This window comes from Lycorma delicatula, chromosome 1 (genome assembly GCF_047948215.1).
Source record: "Lycorma delicatula isolate Av1 chromosome 1, ASM4794821v1, whole genome shotgun sequence".
Lineage (NCBI taxonomy): Eukaryota > Metazoa > Arthropoda > Insecta > Hemiptera > Fulgoridae > Lycorma > Lycorma delicatula.
In genome coordinates, this window is record NC_134455.1 from 207,122,828 (window position 1) to 207,139,463 (window position 16,636).

The following is a 16,636-nucleotide window of genomic DNA, read 5'->3' on the forward strand; positions in this document are numbered from 1 at the left end:
ATAACAATGACTATGAAACAGACAGTTAAACTTGCAGGCCTATATCTCTGATATCAGTTTTTTCCAAATTATTAGAAAAGATTATTAAATTAAGATGTTGCATTTTTTAACAAAGCTAACTTTTTTATGACCCAGTTTAAGTTTCAAAAGAATATGAGTACCAAATTTGTATTGAATAATTTTATGGGTAAAATTTAATATTTTAAATAATTAAGGTTGAAATAATATTGCAGAGCTATATATTAATATAAGGAAAGTATTTGACACTGTCGACCTCACAGTAAAGTTAGAAAAATTACTTAGAGCCAGTGTTCGAGGACCAGCACATGATTGTTAACTCCTATCTAAAAACCAGGAGATGAGTTAGTGTGGGAGATTGAAAAAGTGAAATTTTGTTCATAAAGTATAGTATAGTATACGGCATGGTTAGTATTAGGCCTGATTTTGTTTCTCAAATAAGCAGTCTCTCAGCAAGAAAGTTGCATGGACTAACCACATCATTTGTGGTTTAATATGTATAGATAATGGTGCTTAGAATCTACCAAAATCCAAAATGGTTTTATTTATTAGCCCTTTGGTTTTCTCACAATAAACTTCCAATAAATGAATTTAAAATAAAATATTTTAATTTTTCCTTATGCTCCGTAACTTCCGATTCCACTGTGCCAGCCTTACCAGTCAGCTGTTCTGCCATGGCCAGCTGTCTCATCAAGCTGCATTTGGCTGTCAGGCAGGGGGGTGGATCTTTTGGAAGAAGATCTGAACAAGTACCAGACTGCTTGTTTTCGTTCCCGCCATTTGTCAATTGTGTGGCGGGGAATATTCTCCTGTCAAGAAATTATGTAGTGGAGATGTTTTATTCTGTAAAAAAAGCATGGGAACTCGTTCCCACCAGTATGAATTTTTTTGATACCTTAAATCTCATCCAATGCCGTTAATTTCATTATACAAGTCTTTAGTTCATGCAATGCTTGAGTTAAGAAAACAAATGCGCTTCACATTTTCGTCAGTATGACTACTTCCTCTTTTATACTTAATTTACAAAGTCCATGTGCTGTTTTATAAAATGAGTGGAAATTTTGGTCACGTGATTGATAATATGACAGTAGTATATATAGTATTAGACAATCAGTAATTAAATTATTGGACAGATTTAATCATTGTACTTTAACGTTATTTTTCTGAAGACATTGTATTTTTTGACCCTAAATTGTGGTACAGTATATGCTTCCTTTAAAAATTAAACAATTGAATTTGCTAAATATCTTCCAAAGTAATTTAAAAAAAGCTAATCGAGAAATTACTAAAATAATCTAAAAATCAATTTCAGAGGTAGATGATATATTTATATTATTACTTGGTGATGGTTGAATGCAACTGAATTGATACCTATGTTTCTCAAAGTTCAGTACTGAAAAGAAACTCTAATCTTCAAAACAACTGCATTAGAACATATTTTCATTTAAATCATTCACAGCAGTTTTAGATTAAATTTTTTAAATAGTACAATAATTTTCTGTAGTTTTTCTTATATCATAAAAGTAACAAAATAATAATAATAATAATTATTATTATTATTATTATTATTATTATTATTATTATTCATAAGTTTACTTTATTATTATTGTTGTTGTTGCATTTTAGATTTTAATTTTTTTCATAATTGCATTAAAAGCACAGCAGATTGTTTAATGTCAATTTGTTGAATAGCTTTGGGAGTTAAGCAACGAGGTTGAAATGCATAATCAAGCACTAAATTTTCTTTAATTGTTCAGTATTTTTCTGTAATGTTGATAAGGTTATACTTGTAACTTGTACTACAAATTGAATTTAACCAATAGTTAGATTTATTTTTTTTTTTGTACTTAAACCATTTATTTTGTAGTTCTGTTCACTAAATTTCTTTTGTAGCTTTTAACTAATTTTTTAACTGTAACAGTAGTTACTGTTAGTAGAAGTAGATTGTACAAGTAATGTTAGTAATAACAAGATAATGCGGTGAGCTGCTGTGATAACTTACTTGTGACATGGTGTAATGTGTGATTCGTCTCAACTTGTTTGTGTGACTGTGACGTCTTGTTGTAATTGTTCCAGAGAAGTCCCTCGACTGGGGGGGACTCAGTTGCAAGCGGGGTTGCAGTTAGCAGCGGAAAGGGGGTCAGGGTTAACAAAAATCCTTCGGTAAGATAATTATTAATTGTTGCAGGCAACATCTGCGCCATTGTGATGGCACTCTGTTATTTACTGTCATGTCTTTTCTTTTTTGTTTTTTTTTTGTATTCTGTCATTCTGTAGTGGTCTGTTTGTAAGTGTTTTTTTGGTTTTGTGAATTGTATTATTTGTAACTAAAGTTTTTTGCTATATGCCTTCTCAGATACTATTTATCTTTACTTGTTAGGTTATCTTGTTTTGTATACCTGATTTATTTTCAGTCAAGCATTATTTGTAAAAATATTTTATAAATATAAATGCAATTTTTTTTATATCAAATTTAAAAAAAAAATTAAATTGAATGAAATTTAATAAATGTGTTGAATTTTCTATCCTGTAACAGTGTTGAAGTGCATAATTTTTTTATATTTATTTTCTTACTTTTAGGACATGAATTAGTTACCCCTGCTTTATTTTCATTATTATAAACATAAAGATAATTGAATAATTTTTAATTTATGAATTTTATTTTTTTCAAAATTTATTGACAGTTATTACACCTTCCTTTTATTTGTATTTTACCTGTTTTCTAAAAACTACCTAGAACACTGAAGTTTAAGGCAGTTTATATAAGGTTACACTTGCTATTAAAGTACATGAGCCATAGGAGTGCATCACTTGAATAAAAAGAAAAAGAAATATCTTTGGTAATGTCCTTGTCTTTAATTAAGTACACGGTGAAATAATTCTAAATGCAAGGGTTTGTACAAAGTTCATTTGACTGTGATAGAAAATTGCTTGTTGTGCATATCTTCAAAACATAAAGAACAATCCACATTTGTCTTTTTTTCTTTTAATTTTAATGATCCCTTTTCAGTTCACTCACATGCTCTGCTCTAATGCATTGATGACTTAAACTGATGATAATTGACACAGTGTAGTCTTTATTAGTACCAGTTAAGCAAATAAAAGTGAAATTGTCATGAAATTTAATGCAAATTATTTGAAGCTAAGCTTGTTTCTTTGTTGTTGACAAGTAACAAAAAATAATTAAAGAGAATTTTTTAATACCTATTATTGAAAATGAATATTGTATAGTTCTCTGTTTTTATAGTTTTTTTATTTCTTTTTTTTAATGTTATAACTCATTGATAGTTATCCTTAATGAAGACCTACCAGTTTGTTGTCTAGCCAAACTATTAATACGCCTTTAACAGACAGTATTTATTTTGGTGGATCTGTGTTAGAGACAATTAGAATAAATGTTAATATTAAAAATAATAGTGGTTTAAAGATGTACTTTTTACTGCAGTATGAAGCCCAGATACCAAACAATTTCCCTTAGTGCATTAGTACCACTACTGTTTGTGTGATAGTGTTGTAACTGGTTTGCCTTGAAGAATTAACTAGAATACATTTTCAAAAAATCTTGTTTTTACCATGGCATTTTTTGTACACTGATTTTATTAGGTATTAATGTTCAATATGATGCTCATACAAAATAGCATTTTTCTTCATCAAAATATTTTTCATATTTCTAGAGCAGCGTTTCTCAACCCAGGGGTCACAAAATTAGCCTACTACTATATACACAAAAAGAATAATGAAATCATTTTATGAGAAAAAATCATTATAAACATTTTACTTACATTTGTAATTAGACATGTAAAGAAAATAATTTAATGAGATGGTTGCATTTGATTTTCATTTAAAGGTTTTTTCATGTGTGGTTCTATATTAGAAACACACGAATCCAATTGTTTTCAAATGATAAAAGACAATTCCTATATTTAGTTTTTAGTGCAACCTTAGACAAAAAACCCTTTTCATAGAGATAAGACATGGTGAAAGAGATTAATATTTTCAGTGCATCTGTGAATAGATCTCAATATTGACTTCAATGAGCAAGCCAATGAATCTAAATCTTCAGATGTGAATTGTAGTTGTAACATTTTATCATCAGAAATTTCATTGACCTGGTCATGAATATCAACTGGTAACTTAGCTGTATCAATGTTTTCACTAAATGGGAAAATACCCATCTCTTTGAGAAATAATTTTTATCTTTCGGGAAATACTACACCAGCTGAATTTTTAACTCAACCAGATGCATCTTTATACTATCCAAACTGTGGAGAATAATAGTGTCTTCATCCAAATTTTTCTCAATATGATTGGAAGTGAATGGAAACATAAAAATTTTTGCTTTGAAGGTGATAATCCAGATATCAAACTTCTTAATGAAAGCATGAGCTTTGTCTATCCTTAATAAAATGTTTTTATCGCACTTTGTAAATTCACATTCAAATTGTTTAAATGCGAAAATACATTAGCTAAGTAAGCCAACAGCAACATATATTTATTATTCTTTAAAAACATTGAGAATGGTATTTATTTATGGTGGAAAAATATTATTAATTCATCTTACAATTCCAATAACCAGGTTAAAATTTTCCCCTGCGATGACCATCTGACTTCTGTGTGGAAAAGAAGAGGATTTTTTCTTTTTTCCCATTTAATCGCATAGTTTAGCAAACAGCCTGTTCTGTAATGTTCGACTTTTAATAAAATTAACCATTTTTACAGCACCACAAAAAATTTGTTTTTGATTTTCCAGCATATTTTTTGTAGCAAGAGCACATCTGTTAAGGAAGCAGTGCATTCATTCCGCCCTTAGTGTAAGATGATCTTTTATTTTTTTTCAGAAATCCCCTGTTCTTTCCTGTTATCACCTTTGCACTATCGCTACATACTGCAATGCATTTTTTCCAATCTATGGTGTAGGTTTTAATAGCTTCATAAAAAACATCAAGACATTGTCCTGTTGCATGACCAGGTACTGATTTGGAAAAAAACATATTTTCTTTGATTGATCTGCCCCTCTTGCATCCATATCTCACACAACATAAATGAAAATGTTTTCCTTATTAATCAAATTCAATATTAAAAAATTCACTTGAACTCATTTGCTGAATTATCTGAACATCGACAGCCATGTCATCGATTCACCTTGATACTGTGTCATTTGAAAGTAGAATTTTTTCATTTTTTTTGTCTTCTTTTTTTTATTCCTGCTAAATTATGAATTATAATAATATTTTATAATAAATCAGTATTGTTACTTTTCACTCTGTATGTGGTTACTGAGTTTTTATATATAATTTAGGTTCACCAATTACTTATATAAGATAATTTTCCTGGGTTGATAACTTGACTGAAAATAATTCAGAATGTGTTATTTATTGACTCGTGAATTTATTAAATAAAATTTGGTTATGGGATTCGTGTATTTATTGTTAGATAAATAGCTCTGTATGCAATTATAAATAATTATATATTCAGTAGTAATATCTTATTTAGTATTTACCACTGCAGAGATAGTATTATAGACAATTATATTATAAGTATAACAAAAATATTACACATTTATATTAAAGTATTCCAAATCTCTTCTTACTCTTACATTACATTTTTCTGAATTATGAAAAAAAAGATAAAATTGCATATAGGAGTTTTCTTTAGTTGCCTCTGTCGGTTTGGATTTTTTTTTTTGTCATAACTACCATTTTTTATAAATAAGTAGATTTGATAATTTTGTATTTAATATATTTAAATTTGTATGATATTTTTTTAACTTCTACAGTTCTGTATTCTATATTAAGTACTGTTGTCTCGAGAGTATAATCTTATCTTAACCATAATAGGTTTTAATTATAACTTTAAAAAGTATCATAGACTAAATTATTTCTTATTCTTCTGTGTTTTTGCTATATTCTAGTTTAAAAAGTGTTCTTTTCAGTAATAAATTGATTTTGGGATTTTATTATTATGATAAACTGTACAATTACCAGATTAATATTTACTTTATGTCTATATGTATATTTGCTTGTATGCAAGTCCAGCAAGTTATAAATCTCATTTAGTATGTAATAAATTGTTTCATAATCAACTAGAAACTTTTTTCACTTGTTCTTTAAAATTTCTCTGTACATTGTAGACGTGAGATTCTTCATCTCAAAAACAAGCCGATTTGTTTCTAATGTATTTTTTAAATTTTTCTATCAACAAGCAACTGTTCATTCCTATTGTTCTGAAAACAGTGGTTTCTCTAGCTCCTTTGCTAAAATTACACCTTTAGCTTACATTAAGTTAAATTATACCATTTGAACTTCACTTCAATGTGAATTGATATTGAGTTGTGATTTTTTGTTACACTTTTCTTAGGCTTTAAGCACATCTTCACAAAAGATTTGACCCTCTTTGCACAAAAGTGGTAAACATTTGTAAGTAGTTAATGTTCGATATATTTGTTGCAATTTCAAATCAACTCATATGGTCCTGTTTTAAGGTTACAGTTACATTGACTAGTATAATTATTTCTCTTTTTTATATTACTGTGTTTCATTTTAATTATTTTTGTTATGATGTTAATTGTATAGAATTTAGTTTGTCAATGGTACTGTAAAGGATATTTGATTAATAAGCTGCTGGTACAGAATGTAAGTTTTTGCATTAACTAACAAAATACATTTTCTGTATTAGTTACATTATTACTATATTAAATATTTTTCTTCTTCTGAATCGATTAATAATAATAACATTGATGAACCTTGAAAGTCAAAAGTAAATAGTTAACTCTCTAAATACACGTTTCAAATATTTGCAGTGGTACCATTTGCTTCAGTAATATTAGAAGAAAATCACCAAAATTTTAATTTATTGTTATATAGCAACTTTCAAAATTAAACTGTATGGTTGAAAAACCTTTTAAAACATATATTCTACAAGTTAATGATTTATTTTCTGCTATGTTCATATTAAATATTTCCCTAACAATGGATATTTATAGGACACATTAAAGATATACAAAATTACAGTGAAATGTAACAAATACATTGGTTAAGTTTGGGACCTAGATTACTCATTAAGCAAATACTTAATCATTTCTTTATTTATGATTGTTAACTGAATTAATTTAATTTGCAATAAGAAAATATTGTTATTAGCTTCTGATTATATTTTGTGACTACAAAAAAAAACTAAACCTAGATAAAAGAAGTATATACCTATAATATAATACACATTGTAGGGTTTTATATATGTATAAAACCCTACATATGTATCTGATACATGTGCAGCTATATAAAAATTTTATGGTATTGGAGTGCACTCTTCTGCTTTCTCCCTTCATTATGCAAATCACTACTGAAGAAATGAATTGTACACACACATACTTTGTGATATCTGCTTTTTATTATCTAATTTGTCTGCTTTCTATATAAAATATCATAGTTAATTTTCTATAAAAGGTTATGTTTGAAAAAATGAAGAAATTTTTTCTGGTCAAATATAAACATGTGTTTTTGGTTTTAGATCAGTTATAATTAAATTAAATCTGAAACCTTTTTTTCATAGGTATGATAAAAAAATAACGAGAATTTTTTAATTCTGCTCTCTGTCTTTTCAATGAGTTCTTCCCCACATGATGGCAGCACTGTCTGTAATGTATGTAAATATTTTGGCCATATCAGACACATAATTAAAATTTGGTAGCCCAGCAGTTAGGATATGTTTATTAAAAGTTGCAAATTTATTTTGTTTGAAAATGACGCAACAAAGAATATGCATTAAATTTTATATTAAAAGTGGAGCAGTAGTGGTGAAGATGTACAGAAGTTTTTTGGCAAGGATTTTATCTTGACACCAAGGATTTACAAGCGATACAAATTGTTTCAAGATGGCCATGAAGATGGAAGACAACAAAAGAATTGGACATTCTTACAAATCTACATGTGATGAAATTCTCAACAGAATAAAGGGCATTGTGATCAATAATCATTGAATCAGTATTAGAGAAGTTGCTGAAGAGGTGAGAATCTCTTAACGCTTGTATGAAATAATTTTAATTGGCATTTTAGATATGAAATGAGTAGCAGCATTATTTGCTTCCAAAATTGTTGAATTTTCAACAAAAGCCATATCAAAGAACAATTGTTTGCTGACATCACTGGAGACTCAGAATTAGTCAAACCTGCTACAGTAGGTGACAAAATTAGATGTGTGGTTATGGTATTTAAACAAAAATCTAATCATTCCAATGAAGGCTGTCTGAAGAATGAAACTAAACCATAAAAGCCCACCAAGTTTAAGTGAATGTTAAGGTTCTCCTTTTTTTTCAGTTGCAATGACATTGTCTTATAAATTCTCTTCACAAGGTTATATGGTCAATAAACAGTACTATATAGTAGTTTTACACTCTAATGTGAGACAATCCAAAGAAAACGATTACAAATGTGGGCAAAAATTCTTGCATTTTGTACTAGGATACACTCCAGCTCACACTTCATTGTTAATTAATGATTATTTAGCCAAAAATAACACCATATTGACGCCACAGCTTCCATATTCACTATACATGGTAACCTGCAACCTTTTCTTGTTATCAATGAAAAGAGATTAAAAGAAAAGTGATTTGTGATGATAGATGAAATAAAGGAAAAATCCTTTGAGTGAACTTAGGCTACAATATACAGTAACTTAGGCTACAGTATTTTTTTGTGGAAAAATACTTTCCACAAATGTTTTGAGGATTAAAAGAATACTGGTGTAGTATGTCGCATCTCTGGAGAACTAATTTAAAGTGATCAATATCATCATAGAAGAATAAGTAAATTCTTTTTGATAAAAATTAAAATTCTCTTTATTTTTTTATCATACCTTGTATGTCTTCTTACTTTTTATCCTGAGAGTTAGTGAAATAATATTCAAAGAAATTTTCACTTGGTTAATTTTATATCAAAATGTAGATTTCTTGAGGAAAGGATGATACAATTAAGAATTATTAACAGTTATGCAAACCAACATAATTGTTCAGAATGTACACTGTTTTTATTATTATTTATTTGTTTACTCTAAAACCTGATTTCTTTTACGCATGTTATATAAAATTGCAAATACACTTATCTTTATTCTGTTTAACATTAAAATGTAACAGAAGATGAGTGAAAATATATTTAAAAATTTTTTTGTTTAAGTCTGATATAGTGTTATATAGGTTATTCAAATGTGATTAAATATTTTCATAACCATTAAGAAATTTTGCTTGATTCATCATTTATTTATATATATTTTAGTTCTATAATCAAAGGTAACCTTATACAAGACATTCTTGAAAAAACCATAGCTGTTTTAACAAATATCAACCTTCCCATCCCAGAAACATCATTACTCTCAGAGAGTGCAACTCAGTGCTGCCACTTGTATATCTCAACCTTTATGTGCCCCAGAGCCACAAAAAAGACTAATGTAAACACTGTAAGACAGCAAATTAATGTACTCCTTCCTCCTAAAAATATACAAGGTATGTGTTATAACACATATACCATCATATCTCCTTTCATTTAAGAAGCTTCAAAACACCTGTGTTATAAATGCTCCAAAATACTAATATTATCAAATCCTAAAATGATACCAATGTTGTAGCTGATTGGCATATTTCTTTAAAAAGTAATATTCACATTGTATATAATAATTGATAGATTTTTAATTTTTTCTCTTTTTAGAATATTACTTTAAAAAGTTAATTATTGCATTATATCTTCCTGTTTTCAATGTCTGATATTTTATGGTAAATAGTTCATTATTTATGTTTATTATTGTGTCAATTGTTGCTATGTTTCTTCACTTTCTTATTTCTCTTTCTTTCATTTCACTAATAACTGTGTTTGTCTTTTGTCAATACTGCAGCTAATTTATTGCACCATTGGCTTGTTTTCTTCACTTATCACTTCACAGTATGACTGCTTTATAATAGTGAAGTTAATATTAACAATTAAACTATTACTTAACATGGAAAAATGCTATTAATCAATGCAAGTTTGTGTTACATAATTATTTTATTATTAACATTATTATTACTAATTTTTAATACATTTTGTGCTTTATTTAACATTAAATTTCTTTCCATCAAGGTGAAGGTGAATATATTTTCAGCATTACCTTTTTTATCTTATTTTGCTTCTGCAGGTTCATTATACAAGGAACTTAAGTATTTTTTATATTATACACTTAAATATTAATGAGTATAATACTGTATGTTGCAAATGACATCCATGTTAATAAATAACAATTGCTTTGTAAATTGCTATTAAATGCGTATTATATAATTAAACTGATTTATTACCTAAATGGTAATCCATCAGGGTTTCACATTGTTTCACTTTCTAAATGAAAGAGATTTCCTGGAGATTAGCTGAACCTTATTTCAATTAACCCATTACTCAGATTAAAATATCATATTTCAGTGGTCTAGTTAAAATCCTGCTAAAAACTGTTTTGTTTTTTTTTGGTACCACTTTATTAAGGCTCATAAGTGATGGTTTTTTAGAATTGCCTAGACACAACTTTTAGACTCTACAGAATCCTACAAATTTTTAGGAATTAAAAATGTTTATTAGGAGTATATAGTGCATAAAAGCAGCTTTGATTCTATAATAAAAGTGTAATAAATCAATTTAAATTAGTGATTACATCTTACTTGTACATCTACCATATTCATTAAAATTAAAAGAAATAAAAATGTGATCAATCCCTGATTAGACCTTAGGTTGGAGATTGCTCATGAAGAAGTCGTTACAAAGTATAAAAACTATAAAGTTATTTCAGTCAGGTCATGAAATCCAAGAAGCTTATCTAAGAATAGTATGCTACATAATTTAAAACTAGAAATGGATAGGTTAGGGCTAGATAGATGTAGTAGGAATTTATTAGTTGAAATAGAAGAAAAAACTGAATGTTTTTACCGGACCGCAGGAGTAGCCATAATAATGAATAAAGAAATATATACATTTATTTACCATTGGATATCCAAAATTTATATAGCAGTGGGTATTCTATTAAAAGAAATACCTACACAAGAGATATTGATTTAGGAGATAAAGAGACCTTGCTACTTGTACAGGAATTGAATAGTAATAAAAGATGAAGAAAGGCAAACTCCATTTTGGAAAGGAGTGACACAAGAGTTAACCTGTCTTCATTGATTTTCTTCACATATAAAAAAATAAACTATGCAAGTGAATTGATTGAGAATTTTATAAACAGACCAACAATCCAAGGAAAGAAATTGGTGATATTAAGATTTTATTCTTCTTTTAATTTGACCCAGAAATGAACCAGAAGCAATTCTGATTGGAGTGAGCACATTTATAGAACTGAAATTTAGTTTGAGAATAAATAAGAATAAAACAAAAATAATAAAATGTTACTGAAAAGAGATACAAAGCTATAATATTAGGTTAAGAAGGTATGCATTATATCAGAAGTAGAAGAATTTCACTTTTTAAATAGTAAATTACGTAGGATGAAAATGTAGGTAAAATTAAAGATCAGCTTAGCACATGCAAGAACTTTTGTGGTAGATTAGAAGTTACTAGAAGATGTCTATTATATATATATATATATATATTTATGTTGTCAAATATAAAACTATTTATGTTGTCAAAGGAAATTAAGAATATACTGGAAAGCTTGGACAACAAGAAAACCACAAAACAAAAGAATAGTACTTTTGATTTGTGATGTTCCAAAGAATTTTGAAAATTAGGTGGGTTGATATAGTGTAAAATAAAAAGGTTTAAGATGAATTAAAGGAAAGAGTGTTGTGGCAGAATGTTTAAAACTTGAACACTGGTTTGGTTGTTCATAAACCAAGCATTCTATGTTACTTCTGGTAAAACCAAAAGGAAAGACTCTGTTAGATTTGTGAAATCAGTAAATAAAGATGAACAATTTAGTTAATGTTTTGATTATAATAGAGCTGCTGAGAGCATTTATATGCTGAAGTGGAGTAATGAATCCGGCCCCTATTCAGCACAATAAAAATGTTTGATAAAACGATTGCTAATATTTTGCTTAACTTCTAATCCACTGCACAGCAGTAAAAATTTTAATATTAATTTTTTTTCATTGTATCTGCTACAATTAATGTTATTAAATTATTACAATATTTTGTAGATCAATTTCTATAGCTTACTTTCTGTCTTTTATAAGTTAATTATAACTTTTGTGTGCTTGTACTCTGTCATACTAGTAGATTCCAGGTATAATTCTTTCTCATTCTTGTTGCTATGAACAAATGGCAGATAAACAGTCCACCAGAATGGTTTTAAAAGTAATTGTATGGCATTTTCAACAAAACATCAGAATCACAAAAAGTTCAGAAGTGATAAAGTTATCTCATTTAGTCATCAGTATCTGATACTTGATTTGTAGTATGTATCTTTTTGTGATTTCATACTTAATTCTTTTTTGCTATTCCATTTCCTAGTTTTTTATTTCACAAAAATAACACTACAAATATTTTTACTGTTTTACCAATTTAATTGTTTTTTTACTTATTTTAATCCTGAATTCAATCCTCATTTTTTATATTGACCATTTCATAAAAATTTATGAAAGCTTATTTCTTTTTTTAACTTTTTTTTTGAGAAATAACATAAGTTATTTGAGGTTTGTGAACTTATTTATACTTATACTTATTTAAAAAAAGTTCTTTTTGAGAATTAAATGCACTATAAAGATGTGATATGTCATACTGTTTTATACTCATATTTGCAATATCTGTATTTACACTGTAATAAACAAATGCTTCAGTTTTTGCAGAACTTTTAAAATAACATCTGTGAAAAAGAGAATTATTTGCTGTTATTTCACCCTACGTTAGGAATGTAATATTAATTGTGTGTTAATTATTTTTGCTACGTACATGTACATATTATATATATGCTCCTGGTATGTTACATGTGTGTGTGTATTTTATTTGTGTGCTTGCACTTGCTGCTGTATCAGATGAAAGGATTAAACTTCCCTGGGTCACATGACCCTCGATTTTGTCAGTTTGTTATTGATCGGAGCAAACATCTTCTAAAGCCGGTGAGCAGTATTATCATTATTTGATTAATAATTAATTTTGATATATGGTCATAAATCGATGTAACTATGTTTTAATTTCACTGTATTTTATTTTTATCTATTACACACAAAACTAGTAGAATTTTATTAATTATCTTTTATTTTAGTGTACTCTGATTAGAGGTAATATTTTTGTTTCTTTTTTTCATTAACTTGAGTAGTCTGAACTTGTTTAGTAGCTTTATTTTACTAACTATTTAAATGTTGAAGGAAGTTGTTTCTTAAATATTATGACTGTTGTAATTGTTGTACATCATTGTAGTATTTTTTGACTATATTTTTTGTTTATTGTGTAATTTTTTTAAAGTATTTATGCACCATGTTCTCAAATATTGTATAGAGCAATAGTATTTAAAAATTTTTAACTTACAAATATGTAATGTTAATTACAATTTTTTTTTACTATTCTTGTTTCCGAGTTTTGGTAAACAAGATTTTGTATTGACAAATTTTCACTTTGTGCTGGTCATTATATAGATATATAAGATATGTATTATTGCCAATGTGATATACTTTTCTCCTGCTTGTTATAAAATAACTAAAACTATAAAATATATATTTTGATGAAGAAATTTATGGCAATTCAAATAAGCACTATAAAAATTTATGGAATATTAGCCATTTTAAGGTTTGACATATTATTATTGAAGTTGTATATGTTTTTACTATTTTAGATGTCTCTTATACTGTAATACAATCCTGTTTAGCTATATTGAAGATATGAGACATAAATAACCAAAAGCTACATCATAGTTTAATTTTTTTTATTTTAACAATGATTTTACTCTATTCTGGAAAATATTTGTGTATTTCTCTCATTTTTTCATTAATTCTGTAGCAGGTACATTTTTTAAAGTAAAATATTTTAAAATGAATACATACTTTCTGGAGAATGATTGGCCTGAATTTTATTTGTTAATTATTATTTAATTGGATTTTTCTGTGCATAGAAAAATTATATTAGTAATTAAAATGATAGAAAATTAATATATCTTTGTATTAAACCATGAAATATTTTATGCACTTCTTATCATTAAATGATCACTGTGAATACCTACATTTATTGAATACTGTCCATCCTTTTGAGTATGTAAGATGAATAATTATGTCTGTATTTTATGAATTTATTTATGATAGGTTATCTCTAAAGATCGCTTCATTGTAAAAAAATTTATTCTGAAAACTTTATTAATATCTTTTATTTCTCGTCAACTAGATACCTTATACTACTTCTCTGTATAATTACCATATGAATTAAGACATTTATCATAGCAATACAGCAGCTTCAATATACCCTTGCCGTGCTCCTCTGTCGCATTCCATTTAGCCACTGATCAACAGCATTTTTAATTTCATCATTACCCGCAAATTACTTACTACTCAAAAATTCTTTCAATTTCCCAAACAAGTGGTAATCAGAAGGAGCTAAGTCCAGACTATTTGTTGGATGATGGTAAATTTCTCTTCCAAGTGTTCACAGTAAATCACGTGTTGGACCTGCAACATGTGGATGGGCATTATCATGCAGCAGGACGATGCTGTCGATCAGCCGCCCACGTTGCCAATTTTGAATGGCATGCCGTAATTTAGGTTTTGCAGTAGGCTTCTGCATTTATAGTCATTTCACGTGGCATGAAATCAATCAGCAGTATGCCAAACCAATCTCAAAAGACTGTGGCCATCAGTTTTCGCCCAAATGGCTGTGGCTTGACCTTTGTTGGTCTGGTTGGTGATTGAGGATGATGCCATTCACTTGACTGCCATTTTCTCTGGCGTGTAATACGAAATCCATGTTTCATCGCCGGTAACAGTTGAATTAAGGAACTCATAACCTTTTTCTGTGTAGCGCATCAAAAGTTCAAAGCAGATCCCATTCGGATTTTTTGTGATGTTCGGTTAAGACGTGCGGCACCCAACATCCACACACATTTCTGAAGCCCAAATGGTCATGAACAATGTGACCAATAACAGCTCTTGAAACATCAGGATAAAGAAGGGCCAGGTCATAAATCGTTGAGCGTCGATCTTTTCTGATTTCATCAAGTCCTTGGTGATTATTGAGGGCCTCCTTGAACGTTCTTCATCATGCACATTAATTCTGTTATTTCTAAACCTTTCACACCATTTCAGACGTTTTTTTCATTCATTACATTATCACCATACACAGCAACCAACTGCCTATGAATTTAAGCCGGCTTAACGTTTTGATGGTGTAAAAAACATATGATTCCATGTATTTCACAGTCAGCTGCAACATTGATTTTCCTGCTCATTTTATAACGTAATAATTCACATGTAATCAAAGATATTACAATGTGCAAGTTACAGACAACAATGCAGTGTTTACATTACTAGCGTGGCCATGAGTGATTCAGGTTCGCCATCTATAAGGAGAGAAATTTCTCAGCGGTCTTTCCTTTAGGTGTCCCTCGCACTTTCAGTAAATGATATAGATGAAAAGAAATAAATTCAAAAACAAATGTTTTATATATATTTGTTGGGGCTGATAATCAGAGATGTAGAGAAAAGAATTTAAAATATAGGCAGAAAACTATAGAGGCTTCATTTTGACATTACCTCATTTTACCATTACAAATAAATTTACATGTAATGTTACTCTCTTCATATTCATAATTTTTTACTTGCATATTTTAAAAAATATGAAAATTACCATTTGAAGAAGATATTTTGAGCAATTGCCCAATTTAAGTAAAGATCTAATGTGGATACCACATGACTTCCTTGTTTACCTATTAAATTACATATACACATTTTTTTTAAATGAGAAATACGTAAAATTTTATTTCACTATTAATTTCTGATTTTTTTCATATTTTATTTTTATTGTTATTATTTAATTATTATTTATTGTAAATTTTTTTTGCAATCAGAGATTAATAATTATTAATAAATAAATATATTTAAATTTTTAAAAAAATAATACGATTCTAAATTATAATTTTTAATTAATATTAAATAATCTGATATTTCACCAAACCTGATGTGGACACTACATGACTTCCTTTTACGCCTATTAAATTACATATACACATTTTTTTAAAATGAAAATTACATAAAATTTTATTTCATTAATAACTTCTGATATTTTTTCTTTTTTTATTGTTATTATTTATTGTAAAAGTTTTTTTACAATCAGAGGTTAACAATTGTTAATAAATCAATGTATTTAAATTAAAAAAGTTGAAAAAAAGGAGATTAAGTAGGATTCGAGCCGATATGCCTTCCCCTTGTAAGAACCAGATATTTCATTAATTAAAATTTTATTTCGCTATAACTCTGGAATCAATTAAAATAAGTACCAGTTATGATGCATTGTTAAAAAGCTCTCAATGAGGGCTTATTACTACAGTTAAGAAAAAGTCCAAATTTTTATTTTTTTATTTTGGGCACTTTTGGTCCAGATAATTGCAATCCAAAGGGGAGGTGACAACTAGATGTTACAACAGTTCTAAATCCAAAATTTCAACATCCTATGGATAATTGTTTTTGAGTT

General features: G+C 28.0%; 1 protein-coding gene across 5 annotated transcripts in view; it reads left to right on the forward strand.

The window, feature by feature from the left end:
* Window positions 1-16,636, forward strand: part of Rbcn-3A (rabconnectin-3 alpha) — a 518,724-nt gene that overhangs the window by 465,630 nt on the left and 36,458 nt on the right. For 4 of the 5 annotated variants that reach the window (XM_075371055.1, XM_075371085.1, XM_075371071.1 and 1 more), the window contains one exon: window positions 2,095-2,181. The exons of the other annotated variant lie outside the window; for it this stretch is intronic. In XM_075371055.1, the coding sequence (XP_075227170.1) occupies window positions 2,095-2,181 (87 nt within the window). The remainder of the gene's footprint in view (window positions 1-2,094; window positions 2,182-16,636) is intronic. 5 annotated transcript variants of the gene reach the window in all.